Source organism: Palaemon carinicauda, chromosome 19, assembly GCF_036898095.1.
Source record: "Palaemon carinicauda isolate YSFRI2023 chromosome 19, ASM3689809v2, whole genome shotgun sequence".
Lineage (NCBI taxonomy): Eukaryota > Metazoa > Arthropoda > Malacostraca > Decapoda > Palaemonidae > Palaemon > Palaemon carinicauda.
Window position 1 is genome coordinate 24,297,381 of NC_090743.1, and position 16,773 is coordinate 24,314,153.

The 16,773-nt window shown below is 41.3% G+C and overlaps 1 protein-coding gene across 1 annotated transcript in view; it reads right to left on the bottom strand.

Annotated features, from left to right (window-relative positions):
* Taf9 (TBP-associated factor 9) overlaps positions 1 to 11,755 on the bottom strand; it is a 53,652-nt gene extending 41,897 nt beyond the window's left edge. The window contains exon 1 of the mRNA XM_068393317.1: positions 11,598 to 11,755. Within this exon, the coding sequence (XP_068249418.1) occupies positions 11,598 to 11,718 (121 nt within the window). The 5' untranslated portion in view covers positions 11,719 to 11,755. The remainder of the gene's footprint in view (positions 1 to 11,597) is intronic.
* Between the last annotated feature and the right edge of the window lie 5,018 nt (positions 11,756 to 16,773).

The following is a 16,773-nucleotide window of genomic DNA, read 5'->3' on the forward strand; positions in this document are numbered from 1 at the left end:
TCGCTATGGGAGGCAACGCCCTCTCCCGAACCCCGAGGTCGGGAAACAGAACTATGGCCTACGCTACCCCTCGACGTTCACTCGGAAGAAACCGATCGAGCGGGAGCTTCGGAGGAGGTTTGGGCAACGGAAGAAGAATCCTTGGGAATTTCTCATTTCAAAGAAACCTTAGAAGGAGAAATATCCCGCTTGGACTTCTTCTTCCGTCGCCGAGAAAACCTCTCCCACTAGGAGGTAGACCACTCCCTACACTCACCACACTTATTAGTTCTATCACACCACTGGCCCCTACAATAAGGACAAAGGGTGTGAGGGTCCGTCTCGACCGCCGACATAAACGTACCACAAGAGCGGTCGGGTAATCCAGGACACTTGTGCATGATAGCACGGGCCAACTTCACAAACACACCTGTAGAAGAGAAAGCAAAAATGCATTAATGGCTGTCAGAGAGGCGAGGGTGTGAGTGGACATGTCCGACTACCACCCGAGCCGAGAGCAAAGTGAGCTCAAGCACAGGTGAGTGTGAGGGGCGGGGTAGCAAGCTACCCTCCCTACCCCCCACTAACTAGCGGTGGGGTAGTAAACCCTCGTTAAAATTCTAATGGCTCGTCATTTCAGCTACGCCGAAAGTAATAACCCCTATTAAATAGCGTGGTTTGTATGTCAGTTACGGAACAATTTGACATTCATTTCATTTAAACATGTTTAGTTAATCCACTACACATAATGTTTAACAGAAATAGGGGACCACTGCAGGAAACCATAGACCTAGGGTTGTCTACTCCTCCTGAGAATGGTAATGTAGACCTAGGGTTGTCGATTCCTTCTGAGAAGGGTAATGTAGACCTAGGGTTGTCGATTCCTTCTGAGAAGGGTAATGTAGACCTAGGGTTGTCTATTCCTTCTGAGAAGGGTAATGTAAACCTAGGGTGGTCAATTCCTTCTGAGAAGGGTAATGTAGACCTAGGGTTGTCTATTCCTTCTGAGAATGGTAATGTAGACCTAGGGTTGTCTATTCCTCCTGAGAATGGTAATGTAGACCTAGGGTTGTTGATCCCTTCTGAGAATGGTAACGTAGACCTAGGGTTGTCGATTCCTTCTGAGAATGGTAATGTAGACCTAGGGTTGTCGATTCCTTCTGAGAATGGTAATGTAGACCTAGGGTTGTCGATTCCTTCTGAGAAGGGTAATGTAGACCTAGGGTTGTCTATTCCTTCTGAGAATGGTAATGTAGACCTAGGGTTGTCTATTCCTCCTGAGAATGGTAATGTAGACCTAGGGTTGTTGATCCCTTCTGAGAATGGTAACGTAGACCTAGGGTTGTCGATTCCTTCTGAGAATGGTAATGTAGACCTAGGGTTGTCGATTCCTTCTGAGAAGGGTAATGTAGACCTAGGGTTGTCTATTCCTTCTGAGAATGGTAATGTAGACCTAGGGTTGTCTATTCCTCCTGAGAATGGTAATGTAGACTTAGGGTTGTCTATTCCTTCTGAGAATGGTAATGTAGACCTAGGGTTGTCTATTCCTTCTGAGAATGGTAATGTAGACCTAGGGCTGTCTATTCCTTCTGAGAATGGTATTGAGGTTGGAAGATAAACAAGATTGGCTGTTTACTCAGGTATTGTTTATCTATGATTCACGGCCACATGGGTAGAGTATGTTCTTAAGTTGAGAGATCATGGATAGGTTAAAGGGTTGCTTAGTCAAATGGAATCCAGTATTGCAAAATGGATTCAGTTATATTAGATTAATAGAAATCCTACAGGTTATAGTTACAGTAGTTGGGACAGACATGAATGAAAAAGCCACATTTTAAAAAAGAAAAAATCACAGACACCACCAAACCTAACCTATGAGCCATATCCTTCCCTACTTTACTATTGGAGGGACTAAGGCCCTGCAACCCCCCTTAGAATACCACATCCTTAGCTTACCTTATGACTAAGTCTTACTTCTGTGTTTGCTTCCCAACTGGCTTCACTCCTGGCAAGCTAACACTAAATCTATTTTATCGTATTTCAGACCAAGATAAACAACAACTTCCCCATAAAGAAAATGGATTTGACTTGTAATAAGAAAGTTTATGCTTGTTCCAACAAAGTGCATTCATCCAAGTTAATCTTACAATTTACTAAAATTCTAGGTTTTAAGGCCAATAAAATTGCACAATTGTTGCATACACTATAATTAAAAACTAGATAAAAAATAGCAATGTGTGTTTTACAACATAATGGGTTAGGTTAGGGATCACTATTACTGTACATCATAATTTAACCTATCATCATAACACGGCAGCAGCCATTACGACAGTATCAATCAGACTTATAGCCAAGTGCAACCACAAACTGTTTTTACGAGTCCCAACTCATATGACAGCTACAGGAGTAGCAGACTTTATTAGAAATTGTATCCAGTGTAAAAAAAAGGTCTAAGTATGCATGTAATAAGTTAACAATAAAAGCCATGGCATGTTGAGAAACCCAATGGAGTTTAGCCTATATAAGATTAGATTTTTCGGAGCCTTTGTATATCAGCGGCCAGTTCCTCCAGTGTGCATAGAAAATTGGAATTTCCCTCCCGTTTTTCAAGTCATTTGTTAGATATGTTTTCTGTAATTTGTACACAAGAACACCAACTAACTTAAACTTCCCTACCTAACCTAACCTAACCTACAAGCTGTGTCTTTACCTACTTACCTATCAGGGGGAGGGGGCTGACGCACCTAACAACCCCCTTCAAACTGCTGTATTCTTAGCCGGCCATCCTCGCACATACAGGCAGCGGAGCTTTTGTATATCAGCGGCCAGTTCCTCATGCGTTCATTAAAAATGGACATTAACTAACCTAAACTTTCCCCCCTAACCTAACCTACAAGCCGTGTCCTTACCTACTTACCTAACGGAGGGGGGGTGTAACGCCCCCAACGACCCCCCCTTACACTGCCGTATTTTAAGTTAGACATAATAATGTATACAGGTGGTCGCTATCATACACCCTAAGGCAGCCGCTGAGCGCTATCATATATATACACTCGAATTTTACTCTTGTACATTGTGCACCGATTTTTTTTGGTACTTGTGTAGGAGACCTCCGCGCTCGATTTAAAAGTTTCTAAAAGTAGAAAACGAAAGAAAACAGTAAATTAGAGCTACAGTTACCTTGAAACTGTGAGATAATCCTCCTACAACCACCTAACTCTTACACAGAAAATGTAAGCATAAACCTACTACTACAATTATGGGGGACCCCAGTGGGAAGCGGGGTTTTTGGGTGGGGGGAGGAGGAGAAAAGTGATTTTTCGGGGCACTACCGAACCTAATACAACTACCTACCCTACCCTGGGGGCCATGTACCCCTACCTAGGCCTACCGGGGGGGCTCCGCCCCCCCTGCGACCCCCCCCCTAAAGGCCACAGTAATTTTCAGGGCACCACCGAACCTAAGACACCCACCTAACCTAGCCTATGGGGCCCTGTACCCCTACCTAGGCCTACCGGGGGGGGGGGGGGGGGGGGGGGGCGCTCCGCCCCCCTGCGACCCCCCCCTTAAGGCCACATTGAGTTTCAGTTCAAACGAAACAAATTCAAATGAAAACGCCTTTTGCAAAAAAAGGAACACAAACTTCAAATTAGTCTCAATATCTAACTTACCTTTAGGGCACTTTTTCTCTGCCAAAATCAAACCATGACGTTGAGCAAATGCAATTAGCAAATCAACTTTCCCTGAATAATGTACACAAAAATCCCCATAAGAAATAAAGCAATTGTCACAAGTGACACAGTCGGAACGGGATGAAGGTCCTGCTAATTGCTCCATACTTCACGGCAAAATGTTATTTTCATTAGTAAAATAAATTTTTGAATATACTTACCCGATAATCATGTAGCTGTCAACTCCGTTGCCCGACAGAATTCTACGGAAGGGATACGCCAGCGATCGCTATACAAGAGAGGGGTGTACTCACAAGCGCCACCTGTGGCCAGGTACTGCAGTACTTCTTGTTGACACCACCTCAATTTTTCCTCGGTCCACTGGTTCTATGGGGAGGAAGGGTGGGTCAATTAAATCATGATTATCGGGTAAGTATATTCAAAAATTTATTTTACTAATGAAAATAACATTTTTCAATATTAATCTTACCCGATAATCATGTAGCTGATTCACACCCAGGGAGGTGGGTGAAAACCAGTGTACATGTATATCAAGAAGCTAAGTATCCCGTATTTCATATTATCAGTTATTCAAAATAACAATGAAATTATAAGTACCTGGTAAGGAAGTCGACTTGAGCCATTACTCTGCCTTAAATAAGTTCGTCTTCCTTACTGAGCGCAGCGTTCCTCTTAGGAGGCTGAACAACTCTAAGGTGCTGAAGTATCAAGGGCTGCAACCCATACTAAAGGACCTCATCACAACCTTTAACCTCGGCGCTTCTCAAGAAAGAATTGACCACCCGCCAAATCAACAAGGATGTGGAAGGCTTCTTAGCCGACCGTACAACCCATAAAAAGTATTCAAGAGAAAGGTTAAAAGGTTATGGGATTATGGGAATGTAGTGGCTGAGCCCCCGCCTACTACTGCATTCGTTGCTACGAATGGTCCCAGGGTGTAGCAGTACTCGTAAAGAGACTGGACATCTTTGAGATAGAATGATGCGAACACTGACTTGCTTCTCCAATAGGTTGCATCCATAACACTCTGCAGAGAACGGTTCTGTTTGAAGGCCACTGAAGTAGCCACAGCTCCCACTTCATGTGTCCTTACCTTCAGCAAAGCAAGGTCTTCTTCCTTCAGATGAGAATGTGCTTCCCTAATCAGAAGCCTGAATAGTAAGAAACTGAGTTCTTAGACCTTGGAAAAGAAGGTTTCTTGATAGCACACCATAAGGCTTCTGATTGTCCTCGTAAAGGTTAAGACCTTTTTAGATAGTACCTAAGAGCTCTAACTGGGCAAAGTACTCTCTCCAGTTCATTCCCCACCAAGTTGGACAGGCTTGGGATCTCGAACGACTTAGGCCAAGGACGTGAAGGAAGCTCGTTTAGCAAAAACCGAGCTGCAAGGAACATGTAGCCGTTTCAGATGTGAAAACAATGATCCTGCTGAAGGCGTGGATCTCACTTACTCTTTTAGCTGTTGTCAAGCACACGAGGAAAAGAGTTTTTAATGTGAGGTCCTAAAAAGAGGCTGATTGGAGAGGTTCAAATCTTGATGACATAAGGAACCTTAGGACCACGTCTAGATTCCAGCCTGGAGTGGACAACCGACGTTCCTTTGAGGTCTCAAAAGACCTAGGGAGGTCCTGTAGATCTTTGTTGGTGGAAAGATCCAAGCCTCTGTGGCGGAAAACCGCTGCCAACATACTTCTGTAACCCTTGATCGTAGGAGCTGAAAGGGATCTTACTTTCCTTAGATGTAACAGGAAGTCAGCAATCTGGGTTACAGTGGTACTGGTTGAGGAAACTGTATTGGTCTTGTACCAGCTACGGAAGACTTCCCCTTGAGACTGATAGATTCTGAGAGTGGATGTTCTCCTTGCTCTGGCAATCGCTCTGGCTGCCTCCTTCGAAAAGCCCCTAGCTCTTGAGAGTCTTTCGAAAGTCTGAAGGCAGTCAGACGAAGAGCGTGGAGGTTTGGGTGTACCTTCTTTACGTGAGGTTAACGTAGAAGGTTCACTCCTAGAGGAAGAGTCTTGGGAATGTCGACCAGCCATTGCAGTACCTCTATGAACCATTCTCTCGCGGGCCAGAGCGGAGCCAACCAACGTCAGCCGTGTCCCTTTGCGAGAGGAGAACTTCTGAAGTACCCTGTTGACAATCTTGAACGGCGGGAATGCATACAGGTCGAGACGGGACCAATCCAGCAGAAAAGCATCCACGTGAACTGCTGCTGGGTCTGGAAACGGAGAACAATACAACAGGAGTCTCTAGGTTATCGAGGTAGCGAACAGATCTATGGTTGGCTGACCCCACAGGGCCCATAGTCTGCTGCAAACATTCTTGTGAAGGGTCCACTCTGTGGGGATGACCTGACCCTTCCGGCTGAGGCGATCTGCCATGACATTCATACCGCCCTGAATGAACCTCGTTACCAGCGTGAGCTTTCGATCTTTTGACCAGATGAGGAGGTCCCTTGCGATCTAGAACAACTTCCACGAAAGAGTCCTTCCCTGCTTGAAGATGTAAGCCAGGGCTGTGGTGTTGTCAGAGTCCACCTCCACCACCTTGTTAAGCTGGAGGGACTTGAAGTTTATCAAGGCCAGAAGAACCGCCAACAACTCCTTGCAATTGATGTGAAGTGTCCTTTGCTCCTGATTCCATGTTCCCGAGCATTCCTGTCCGTCCAAAGTCGCACCCCAGCCCGTGTCTGATGCGTCCGAGAGGAGACGGCGGTCGGGTTTCTGAACAGCCAAAGGTAGACTTCCTTGAGAAGAAAGCTGTTCTTACACCACGCGAGAGAAGACCTCCTCTCTTCGGAAACAGGAACTGAGACCGTCTCTAGCGTCATGTCCTTTATCCAGTGAGCAGCTAGATGATACTGAAGGGGGGGGAGGTGGAGTCTCCCTAACACGATGAACAGGGCCAGCGATGAAAGTGTCCCTGTTAGACTCATCCACTACCTGACTGAGCATCGGTTCCTTCTCAGCATGCTCTGGATACATTCTAGGGCTTGGAAGATCCTTGGGGCCGACGGAAAAGCCCGAAAAGCTCGACTCTGAAGATCCATACCCAGGTAGACAATGGTCTGGGATGGGACGAGCTGAGACTCCTCAAAATTGACCAGGAGGCCCAGTTCCTTGGTCAGATCCATAGTCCATCTGAGAATCTCCAGACAGCGACGACTTGTGGGAGCTCTTAAAAGCCAGTCGTCTGACGGAGCCGGACACAAGATCATGGTACTGCTGCACAGTCTGTGAACTGTCAACCATGGGGAAGCGAGGAAGTACAGTGACAACCCGAAGCTGTCTAGACTGTCTGGGTCGTACAGACAACTCCTTATCGGGTTGCTGAGGTTGCCGCACTGCGTCACAACAAGTCACTTCTGCTGGTTGTTGAACGTCTTCCTAGTGACACACTGACTCCGTAAACAAAAAATCCTCTAACAAGGACTAAGCTTGGACTGCATGTCTTGCAACACAGCTCAAGGTCTATGGGAGCAGGTGTGGTAACAGACGGGGTTAGCGACTGAAGTGGAACCATTACCTTCCCTGGAAGCATGTTATGCTTAAATAAAAGTCCATAGGAGGCTACGCAGCTAAAGGCTCCTCTCCAAATGACAGAGTCCTCAAGGGAATATCAGAAGGAGGGAGAAAAGCACTTTCTCATCTACAGGGACCATATCCGAGAAAAGCTAAGTTCTCTCAGTGAGGGTTTCACTGGTGCAAAAGCAGCAGACTAGAAGGCAACGTTATGAAACTGCTTGACAGTCTAGTGAGTTGGCAACAACCAAAGATGTGTGACTGAGAAGCATGCGGTAAGGTATGCAGAGCATGCTGTATGCAGAGCATGCTGTATGCAGAGCATGCTGTATGTAGAGCATGCTGTAAGGTAAGCAGAGCATGTTGCATGGCGTGTAACATTTCTCAGAAATTCCATGACCAGTGCTAGATTGAGTAATATCGCATTACTGTCCATTGAAAGTGCACGTGCCGAGGGAATTGATTTAGACTGTTTTGTTGATGAATTTGATAGCCGGCATGATAATCGAAGAATTAAGCTGCACTAAATATACGTACTATAATCTACTTCACCTCAGGAAAGGGAAACTCGCCCTGTTGGCAACACTGCATTACTTCATGCATGCTTGCATGGGGTTTTAATATCAACATAATATTTACATTACATTCATAACTCATGATTCATTTTTGTTTTGAAGATATTTTTGCCATATTTTGCGATTTTGTTAAAAATATATTGCAAGGAATACATATATATTTTTTAAAGTAATACGAATAACCTCCATTATCATAATGTTTGTGTAGGCATACATGTATATGATTACAAATGCAAGTTATGAAAGTAATGAGGTGTTATTATTGTCATTTGTTATTTCAAAGTTGAATGGGAAGAGGCTCAAGTTGAGGAGAAAGTGGCAGATGCATGCGTTGAGGTGGCTGACTCATAGCATGAGGTTCCTGCCTCAAGAGTTGCGCTTGCCTCAAGGGTTGAGGTGGCTGCGCAGAGAGAGGCTCTTGACTCACGAGTTGAGGTTCTTGAGGTGTGAGCTGCGAGAGTTGAGGTAGCGGCTGCGCAGAACGCAGTTCCTGTCTCACGAGTTGAGGTTCCTGAGGAGCTAGCCTCAAGAGTTGAGGCTCTCGCCTTGAGGAAAGTTGAGGTAGCAGCTGCGAGAGCTGAGGTGGCTGCCTCAAGGATGGTAGAGGTTGTCGTACCTCAAGAGGTTGTTGCCTCGAAGATGGTCTAACTGCAAGAAAATCTTGCCTCAAGGCATAAGACTCCTGCTCCCATTGTTGAGGTTGCCTTAAGGAAGGTTGAGGTTGCTGCACAACGCTGGTAACTGGCAACTCCGAACGCGGTAAGGTAGCTTGAGGAACCTCAACTTCGTACGCCTGGCAGACTGGACTGCGGTGAGGCGGAGCGCTCGCAGGAGGAGGTGTAACCTTCTCAGCCTGAAACTCACGCATTAAGACCGCAAGCTGCGACTGCATGGACTGCAGCAAAGTCATCTTGGGATCAACAGACGATAAGGTCTGTTGAGGCAAAGCCTTAACAGAAGATGAGGTCTGTTGAGGCATCGCCTTACCTCTCTTAGGAGGTGTGCAGTCACCTGATGACTGCGGAGAGTCAGAGCTAACCCAATGACTGCATCCGGGTTGTTGAACTCTAGAGGTCTGGACTTTACGTTTAAGAGGTCTTGAGACCTGAGTCCAGCGTTTTCTCCCCGAAATTTCTTCTGCAGACGAGCAAAATAAGGGCTCAATCGTCTGCGGGTGGGAGTGACGGTCTCTGTAAGACACGCCCGCAACCACCGAGGATACTTCTGTGCGCCGATCAAGGCCTGCCGAACCCTTTTGCCCTTCGACATTGCTTCTCCCCTGGGCTTGGGAGCTTGCAAGAGGTCCCGGACTGGGAGGACGACTGGCACGCACAGAAGTACCCTCACGCACAACACTGACACACTTTGTGCTAATCACTTATCACTTTTGATTTTCTGTTTGCACTTATTTCACTGAACTCGAAACTTTAAGTGGTTTGTACCTGAAACACGCAATTCTATCCTTCCTTAAAAGTTAGTAATTGCGAAAACAGAATTACAATGTAACAGAAAAATCTAATGAAAGATAAATAATTCAGTGGCTGGAAAGAGACTAAACACTAGATCAAATAAACTACGTTTAAAATCTCTCACCGCATAAAGCTTGAGAACAAGAATAAAACTCTAGAAACGTTTACCTTCTTCCCCTAAAGAGACTAGGGAGAAGAGCAAAAACGATAACAACGTTACTCGCTTGAACGAAACGTTTATCCAGCTCTCTCTCCCTCCGTCTCTATCTCTCTCTCTCTCTCTCTCTACTTAGAACCTGAGAGAAGAGCCCAATCATATATATCGTTAAAACATATTATTGTTAAAGGAAAAAAACTGAAATATTTCCCAAATAAAAAGTTCCTTTATTAGAATTAAAACCATTAAGCTAAGAAAGAATGAACAAAACGCTAGAAACGGTTACTCTTACTGCAACGTGACACCGTGAAAATTCTCTCTCTATCGTAACGATAGAGCGCAAGTTGAACGTTCTGAACGTCAACAACTGCAGAGACAAAACAAAACGTTAGTTCAACTTTGAAAACAGTACGAGACTATCAAAGAAATTCTTTCAAAAACATTAAAATAGCATAATATGTTAACAGGTAAAACCGAAATGACGGGCTCAATGTTAATTAACTTCGGTACCAAGAAAAGACCGCCTACTATTAGGAAAGGTCGAATATAAACAAATATAAAAATTAATTTTAATAAGTTTATAATAAAAGGAAGTTAATCGAAGAGGCCTATAAAAGGCGGAGAGATATAAAATAAATCTATAACTTTTGTTAAGCAAAATTAAGAAAGAGAGTCTATACTCTCTTAGACACCAACACTTCCGTCTAAGGGAAGGGTCGGCCATTTAAAAGTGAAAGAGAGTTCATACTCTCTTCGTCACCATAATTAATCAAATTAATTCCAAAAGCTAGCTAAGCTAATGATAAAACTTCCTGAATAGCGAAAGCTAAACTCTAGAGCAAATACATCACCAAATCGTGAGCAAAAAACTCCAGAATCAACAGCGTATCCATGTAGGTCTAGCCGGAGGCACGACAGAGGAAAAATTGAGGTGGTGTCAACAAGAAGTACTGCAGTACCTGGCCACAGGTGGCGCTTGTGAGTACACCCCCCTCTTGTATAGCGATCGCTGGCGTATCCCTTCCGTAGAATTCTGTCGGGCAACGGAGTTGACAGCTACATGATTATCGGGTAAGATTAATATTGAAAAATGAGCTTTTCAGTTTGAAGGGAGATCCGAGACGTGCAAAAATATTCCTCCGCGGAACTTCACGTAAACTGTGGTAACTGGTGGAAAAATAGCAGGGATAAGTGAAGTAATAAGTGTCAGCATTGGCTAGATTTGTAAAAACCGCCATGATTGGTTTTCAAACAGTGTGACGTCAAGAAAACACCTGTTATTGGTTAGAATAGCATTGAGAACTAGTCTGCCATACGCAGTAAGGCGGTGAAACAGCTCATTTTAGCCAAGACATCACACAGTAAACAAAAACAAACACTTAGAAAAAATCCAAGTGAAACATAACTATACACACAAATATCTTCGTTAAATAGAAGCTGCTCATATATTGACTATTATATAAGCGTTCTATATGATATAATAGTGAATTGTAGGTGTTTAAATTCTTCAAGATCTTCCGCGGAGCTCTCCTACACATTTACCTTTTTTTTTTTTTTTTTACCACTAATTCCACAGTAAACATCGTAGTAATCTTGGCTAGCTCAAGACTGTGGGCCTAAGTTCAGTTTAACTTATGAATCAAGCATATACCAAAGTCCAGGTTAGGTGTTGGGAGGAGGCATTAGCCTTTTCAATGGCAGAAACTAGGATGGGATACTATTATTATTATTACTTGCTAAGCTACAACCGTAGTTGGAAAATCAGGATGCTATACCCAAGGGCACCAACAGGGAAAATAGCCCAGTGAGGAAAGGAAAAGAGGAAAATAAGATATTTTAAGAAGAGTAACATTTACAGTACAATAATTTCGTAGGTCTCTGTCCGCTAAGGAAACTTTGCGTGCAGTCTCCATAAAATACAAATTCTGAAACATAGGCCTAAGACCTATATGAATCATAGCCAATTCTAACCTGGCTATTCTAACTGGACTAAGTTGCCTAATTCTAACCTGGCTATTCTAACTGGACTAAGTTGCCTAATTCTAACCTAGTTATTCCAACTGGACTAAGTTTAGCCCAAATGTCATTCCATAAAACTTTGAAGTCTGATCGGTGTCAGGTCCGATAGCTACCGGTATGCTAAGATGACGAGGACATAATTTGACCATTTCACCAGCTCATGATTGATTATAATTACTTACGGTAGGTAAATTCAAGCATCTGATTAATAACGCCAGGCTCGTAGTCTGTTATGCCCATATCCTTAAGTATTGCAGTCATAACCTGCGCCTCTTTGGGCATAGCCTTTGACTCCTTCGCCATTTTGGATGTTTACTAAAGCTACTGTAGCCAGATTCAGCATTTCGGGAACCTTGGATACATTATAGCCAGATCAGTCATATTTCCTTGTAGTGTATCCAAAGAAATACTGTTAAGAAGATAATAGGAAACATGCTGTTTAAGAAAGAAGGAATAGAGAAAAGAAAAGAATATATTTATTAGATGTGGAAAAAAGAGAGAAGAAAATACAAAAACTAGAATAAAGAAGAAAACCAAGGAGGTGCCGATGGAAAGGCGAATCCCTCCGCCCAACAATTGAACCGAACTGAACAGTATGTCCTTTTACAGTATAGCATAACATAAATGCATTTTGCTGCTTTGCTGCTAGAAGTATTGTATTATAGAATATATGTCATTCATATACAAAGAATCTAGAATTATTCAAAATATGTTGTCAGAATCATATGCATTTTTTTTTCTTTTGCGAGATTTACTGATTATTACGCTCCCATCTCCACTGTAACCTTTCAGCATTCTACATGGTCCTATTTCTTATTTTCATAAACATTTCCCTTTATTGTCTTTGTCCACAGTAGATATACATCTTGACTCCAATAATTTGAAACCATCTGCAATTAAAATAGTTCTCCTCTCTACACAAATTGTTGGATGCACGATATGTAGTAATTCTCTTAGAAAGATAGTTTGGACCGTCCTGTTCTGATAACTTGATGGGTTATGTCAAATATCTGAAACTCTATTCAAACCTTAATGGGCAGCCTATGTAATTCAAATAGTATAGGAGTAATCCTTTCTCTGGGCAGGAGTAGAACACCTTTTGTCAGTCTTGCTTCTCTGTTTATTGTGTTTTGCCATTTCTTAAAGTTACATATTGGGTAGAATGCAGTAGTCAATACTGTACTGGTAATAACACAGCTTGTCACAAGTTTCTTTACTGAATATTCATTCAGGTATACTTCTTTATAAAAGAAATGTTTCTAACATGATAGCCAATTGTTTCTACTGTATCATTTACTTGAGCATTGAGTTAAAGTGTAGATTTTAAAGTAAAAAATAAATGAATAAATAAAAAGAAGATAAAAGTTGCGGTCAAGAGTATTCAGCTTACACTTAACTATAGCTTGGCCAAGGCACCAGCCACCTGTTGACATGCTACTGGCCTACCGCTAAATCGAGTTATCGGGTCCTATGGCTGACCAGAAAGTATCATATTGGATCTCTCTCTCTCTCTCTCTCTCTCTCTCTCTCTCTCTCTCTCTCTCTCTCTCTCTCTCTCTCTCTCTCTCTCTCTCTCTCTCTCTCTCTCTCTCTCTCTCTCTCTCTCCCTCTCATTACGGTTCATTTTATCTTTTGTCTACACATACACCGAATAGTCGTCTTATTCTTTACACATTCTCTTCTTTCCCCATACAGTTGACAACACCGAAATTACCAAACATTTTTTTTCTTTGCTCAAGGGGTTAACTACTGCACTGTAATTGTTCAGTGGATACTTTATTCTTGGTAAGGGTAGAACAAGAAGAGACTCTTTAGCTAGGGTAAGCAGTTCTTCTTAGAGAAGGACACTCCAAAATCAAACCATTGTTCTCTAGTCTTGGGTAGTGTCATATCCTCTGTACCATGGTCTTCCACTATCGTAGGTACCAATACACCAATTCACTAATATCGCAAGAGGGTCTGCCCCTCTCTTTTATTATTCTCCTGTACATCTCTTTCTCCCTATTTCCTTAATCTTTCCCATCCCGAGTACCTGCCTTTGAGCTATAAACTGGATTGTATCCAGGGGTACTCTTCCTTTCCCCATATTCCCCACTTCCCTATTCTTATTATTGTTTTTACCCAAAGGCTTGCTTGTCAATACCAATGGACTGTAAATAATTTAGTATCAGTTCATACACAACTGTAACAAAAACAGTACTAGAATCAAATAATATCAAGATACCACATTAAATATGTTCTCTTGTATCTTTTCCACCATTTCATTTACAACAAAATGAATAGCTGTATAATTGAATGTAAGCTGACTGGTTACTTTATTTTAATGGCTGCTATTCTGGTCCTGTACAATAGGGGAACTCTGCTCTTTACAGGACCTTCAGTCATATTATTATATGAATTCCAAGGCATTCAGCATTTCATACCACATATTGCTGGTTTATTGGTTCTATTTCTTTTCAAAGTGACTAATTAGTTGTTCAAGAATTACATACCCCAGCACTTTTAGAATAAAGGATAGACTCGAAATAGATATGTATGAACTTAACTCCCGATAATCTAGAGACCATTTTTTAGAACTGGTGTAACTATAGCCACTTTCTCAGATTTGGGAAATTTACGCCCATCGATTATAGTATTTAACAGTTATTGACTTTTACTGGGGTCAGGTTTTTTTTTCTTTTTGCAGACCTCATCACAAAAAATAAATAAATAAATGAAACTGACAATCCCGGCTGCGTTTGTATGGTTGAGTTTTGACAGCTGTCAAAACAAAACTGTCGTCCGACAAGCCAACAACTTCACAGAAAATGTGACCACAGCCAGAATCTGTGATAGGATAAAACAAGATGTGACATCACTTACCTTCTTCATCGAAAGATTTTGACTTTTTCTAATTATCTGACGGCTCATCGACACCAGAAATGTCTGCTTTATGTATTTTTAACATCTATTTTTTTTTTGCTGACAAAAACTTCATAAAGTATACTCATTTTATAATGATTACTATTCTTATCCTTATGTCGCAATACTTTTAAAGTTTCTTCCGCCAATTACTTTAGAAATTGCTATTAGATCAATCATCAATTGCTCAGTTTGCTTTCTTTGCCATCTTAATAATCCTGGTGACTTCGCCTTTTGTTATATTATTAGATATTGTTAATTTTATCTGTGTATCTGGTGTAATACTAACCGGATATAGAATATTTGTAGATGACCTAATCATATTTTGTTCATAAAGAATTCTAGAAATTTATTCAGAAGTTCATGGTTGCTGTAGCCTACCTTTCTGGTAGCCTTTATTAATTTGAGTTCCTATTATACCATTTAGGAGGCAATATTATGTATTTATGTCTGCTGCTGTTATCTTGATATTTTTCTTGTAGTATTCAGTTTTTCCCACCTTCATATATAATTCCATAGGCACTGCGGTTTTGTATTTTACCCATGTACTTTCAGTTTTAACAGATTCCACTCTCTTCCTTTACACCTTTTTGCATTTTTTCTCTAAAAGTTTCCTCATCAAAATAAGATCTGTCTTTAACAGTTATAGTCTTTTCTATCAGTGGAGACACGTTCTCATATTCTATTTTACCCACCCCAGGTAGTAGGTTGGCCAGGGCACCAGCCACCCGTTGAGATATTACCGCTCGAGAGTTATGGGGTCTTTTGACTGTCCAGACAATACTACATTAGACCTTTCTCTCTAGTTACGGTTCATTTTCCCTTTGCCTACACATACACTGAATAGTCTGGCCTATTCCTTACATATTCATCTCTATCCTCATACACCTGACAACACCGAGATTACCAAAGAATTTTTCTTCATCCAAGGGGATACTGCACTGTAATTGTTCAGTGGCTACTTTCCTCTTGATAATGGTAGAAGATACTCTTTAGCTATGGTAAGCAGCTCTTCTAGGAAAAGGCCACACCAAAATCAAACCATTGTTCTCTACTCCTGATTAGTGCGATAGACTTTGTACCATGGCCTTCCATTGTCTTGGGTTAGAGTTCTCTTGCTTGAGGGTACACTCGAGCATACTATTCTATCTTATTTCTCTTCCTCTGGTTATGTTAAGAGTTTTTATAGTTTATGTAGGCGATACTTATTTCAATGTTGTTAATGTTCTTAATAATTTTATTTTTCCTTGTTTCCTTTTCTCACTGGGCTATTTTCCCTGTTGGAACCTCAGGGCTTGCAGCATCCTTCTTTTCCAACCAGGGTTGTAGCTTAGCAAATGATAATAATAATAATAATAATAATAATAATAATAATAATAATAATAATAATAATAATAATATAAAAAGTTATAAGGCAGTCAAGAGTCTAATAAAAGTTGGTTGTTGTGACCATAAGGAATATCAATAACATAATCCATTTCCTTTGCTAGTTCATCAATAAATGAATTAATAAATTAATGTGGGTTTTGGTGTTGAGAAAATTGGTTTCTCTCTTTCAAGGCCAAAAATGATTTTAACTAAATATATTTTCTGCTATTTTTCAACGTCCCTTCTTTGGAGAAGAATGTCTGTAATACTATACATCAGAAATGGATCTTTCTGCGCCATAAGAACCGTTGTTTTATTTGGAAAAAACTGAAAGCATGAGTGGAAACATTAAAAAAATATTAATGCACATATTAGGCTAGAGCTTCACATTTCTTACATCTTTCCTTCACTTCCCCATCTCCATCCAAGCATGGAAGTCAGCAAGATGACGATTAGGAGAGGTCTATAATAAATTGAATTTTAATTACAGAATTATTTATTTCTGTACTCCCATGACATCCATATATGCCTACACCCCCATCTCCACACTGACAAGTGATGTCAAGTTTTCGACTTATGTAGACAGAAAAAGGAGAAATGGCATACCTATGCACAAGTATTGCTGCACATCATCATAATACCTCAATACTGTACTATATTACACTAGAGAGCAGGTCTATTAAAGGGCAATTTGTTTTTGTATTAGGGTAGACGGTGACATTTAACTAGCTTCAAGAGAGAAGCACAATGAATGTCAGGTGAGTATATTAATTAACAATTTTATTGTTAGAATTGTTTATCACTACTTTCATGACTCATGTTATTCTATTTTATCAAATGTGTATTATACTGCATTCTAAGGTTTTATTTATTTCCTGTATCAATACTCCTGATCCTAAAAATATGCACCACCATGTTTATTTATTATCCATTCGTTTTTATTTGTAGAGTTAGAATGTTGTCAGCCATGCTCCTGCTTTCACAAGTTGTTGTGTTTTCTATAATCTCCATTAAAACACCAGTAAGTATTTTTGAAAAAATGGTTACATAAATGATATAGATTTAAAAGTAACAAGATTTAATAGTTGA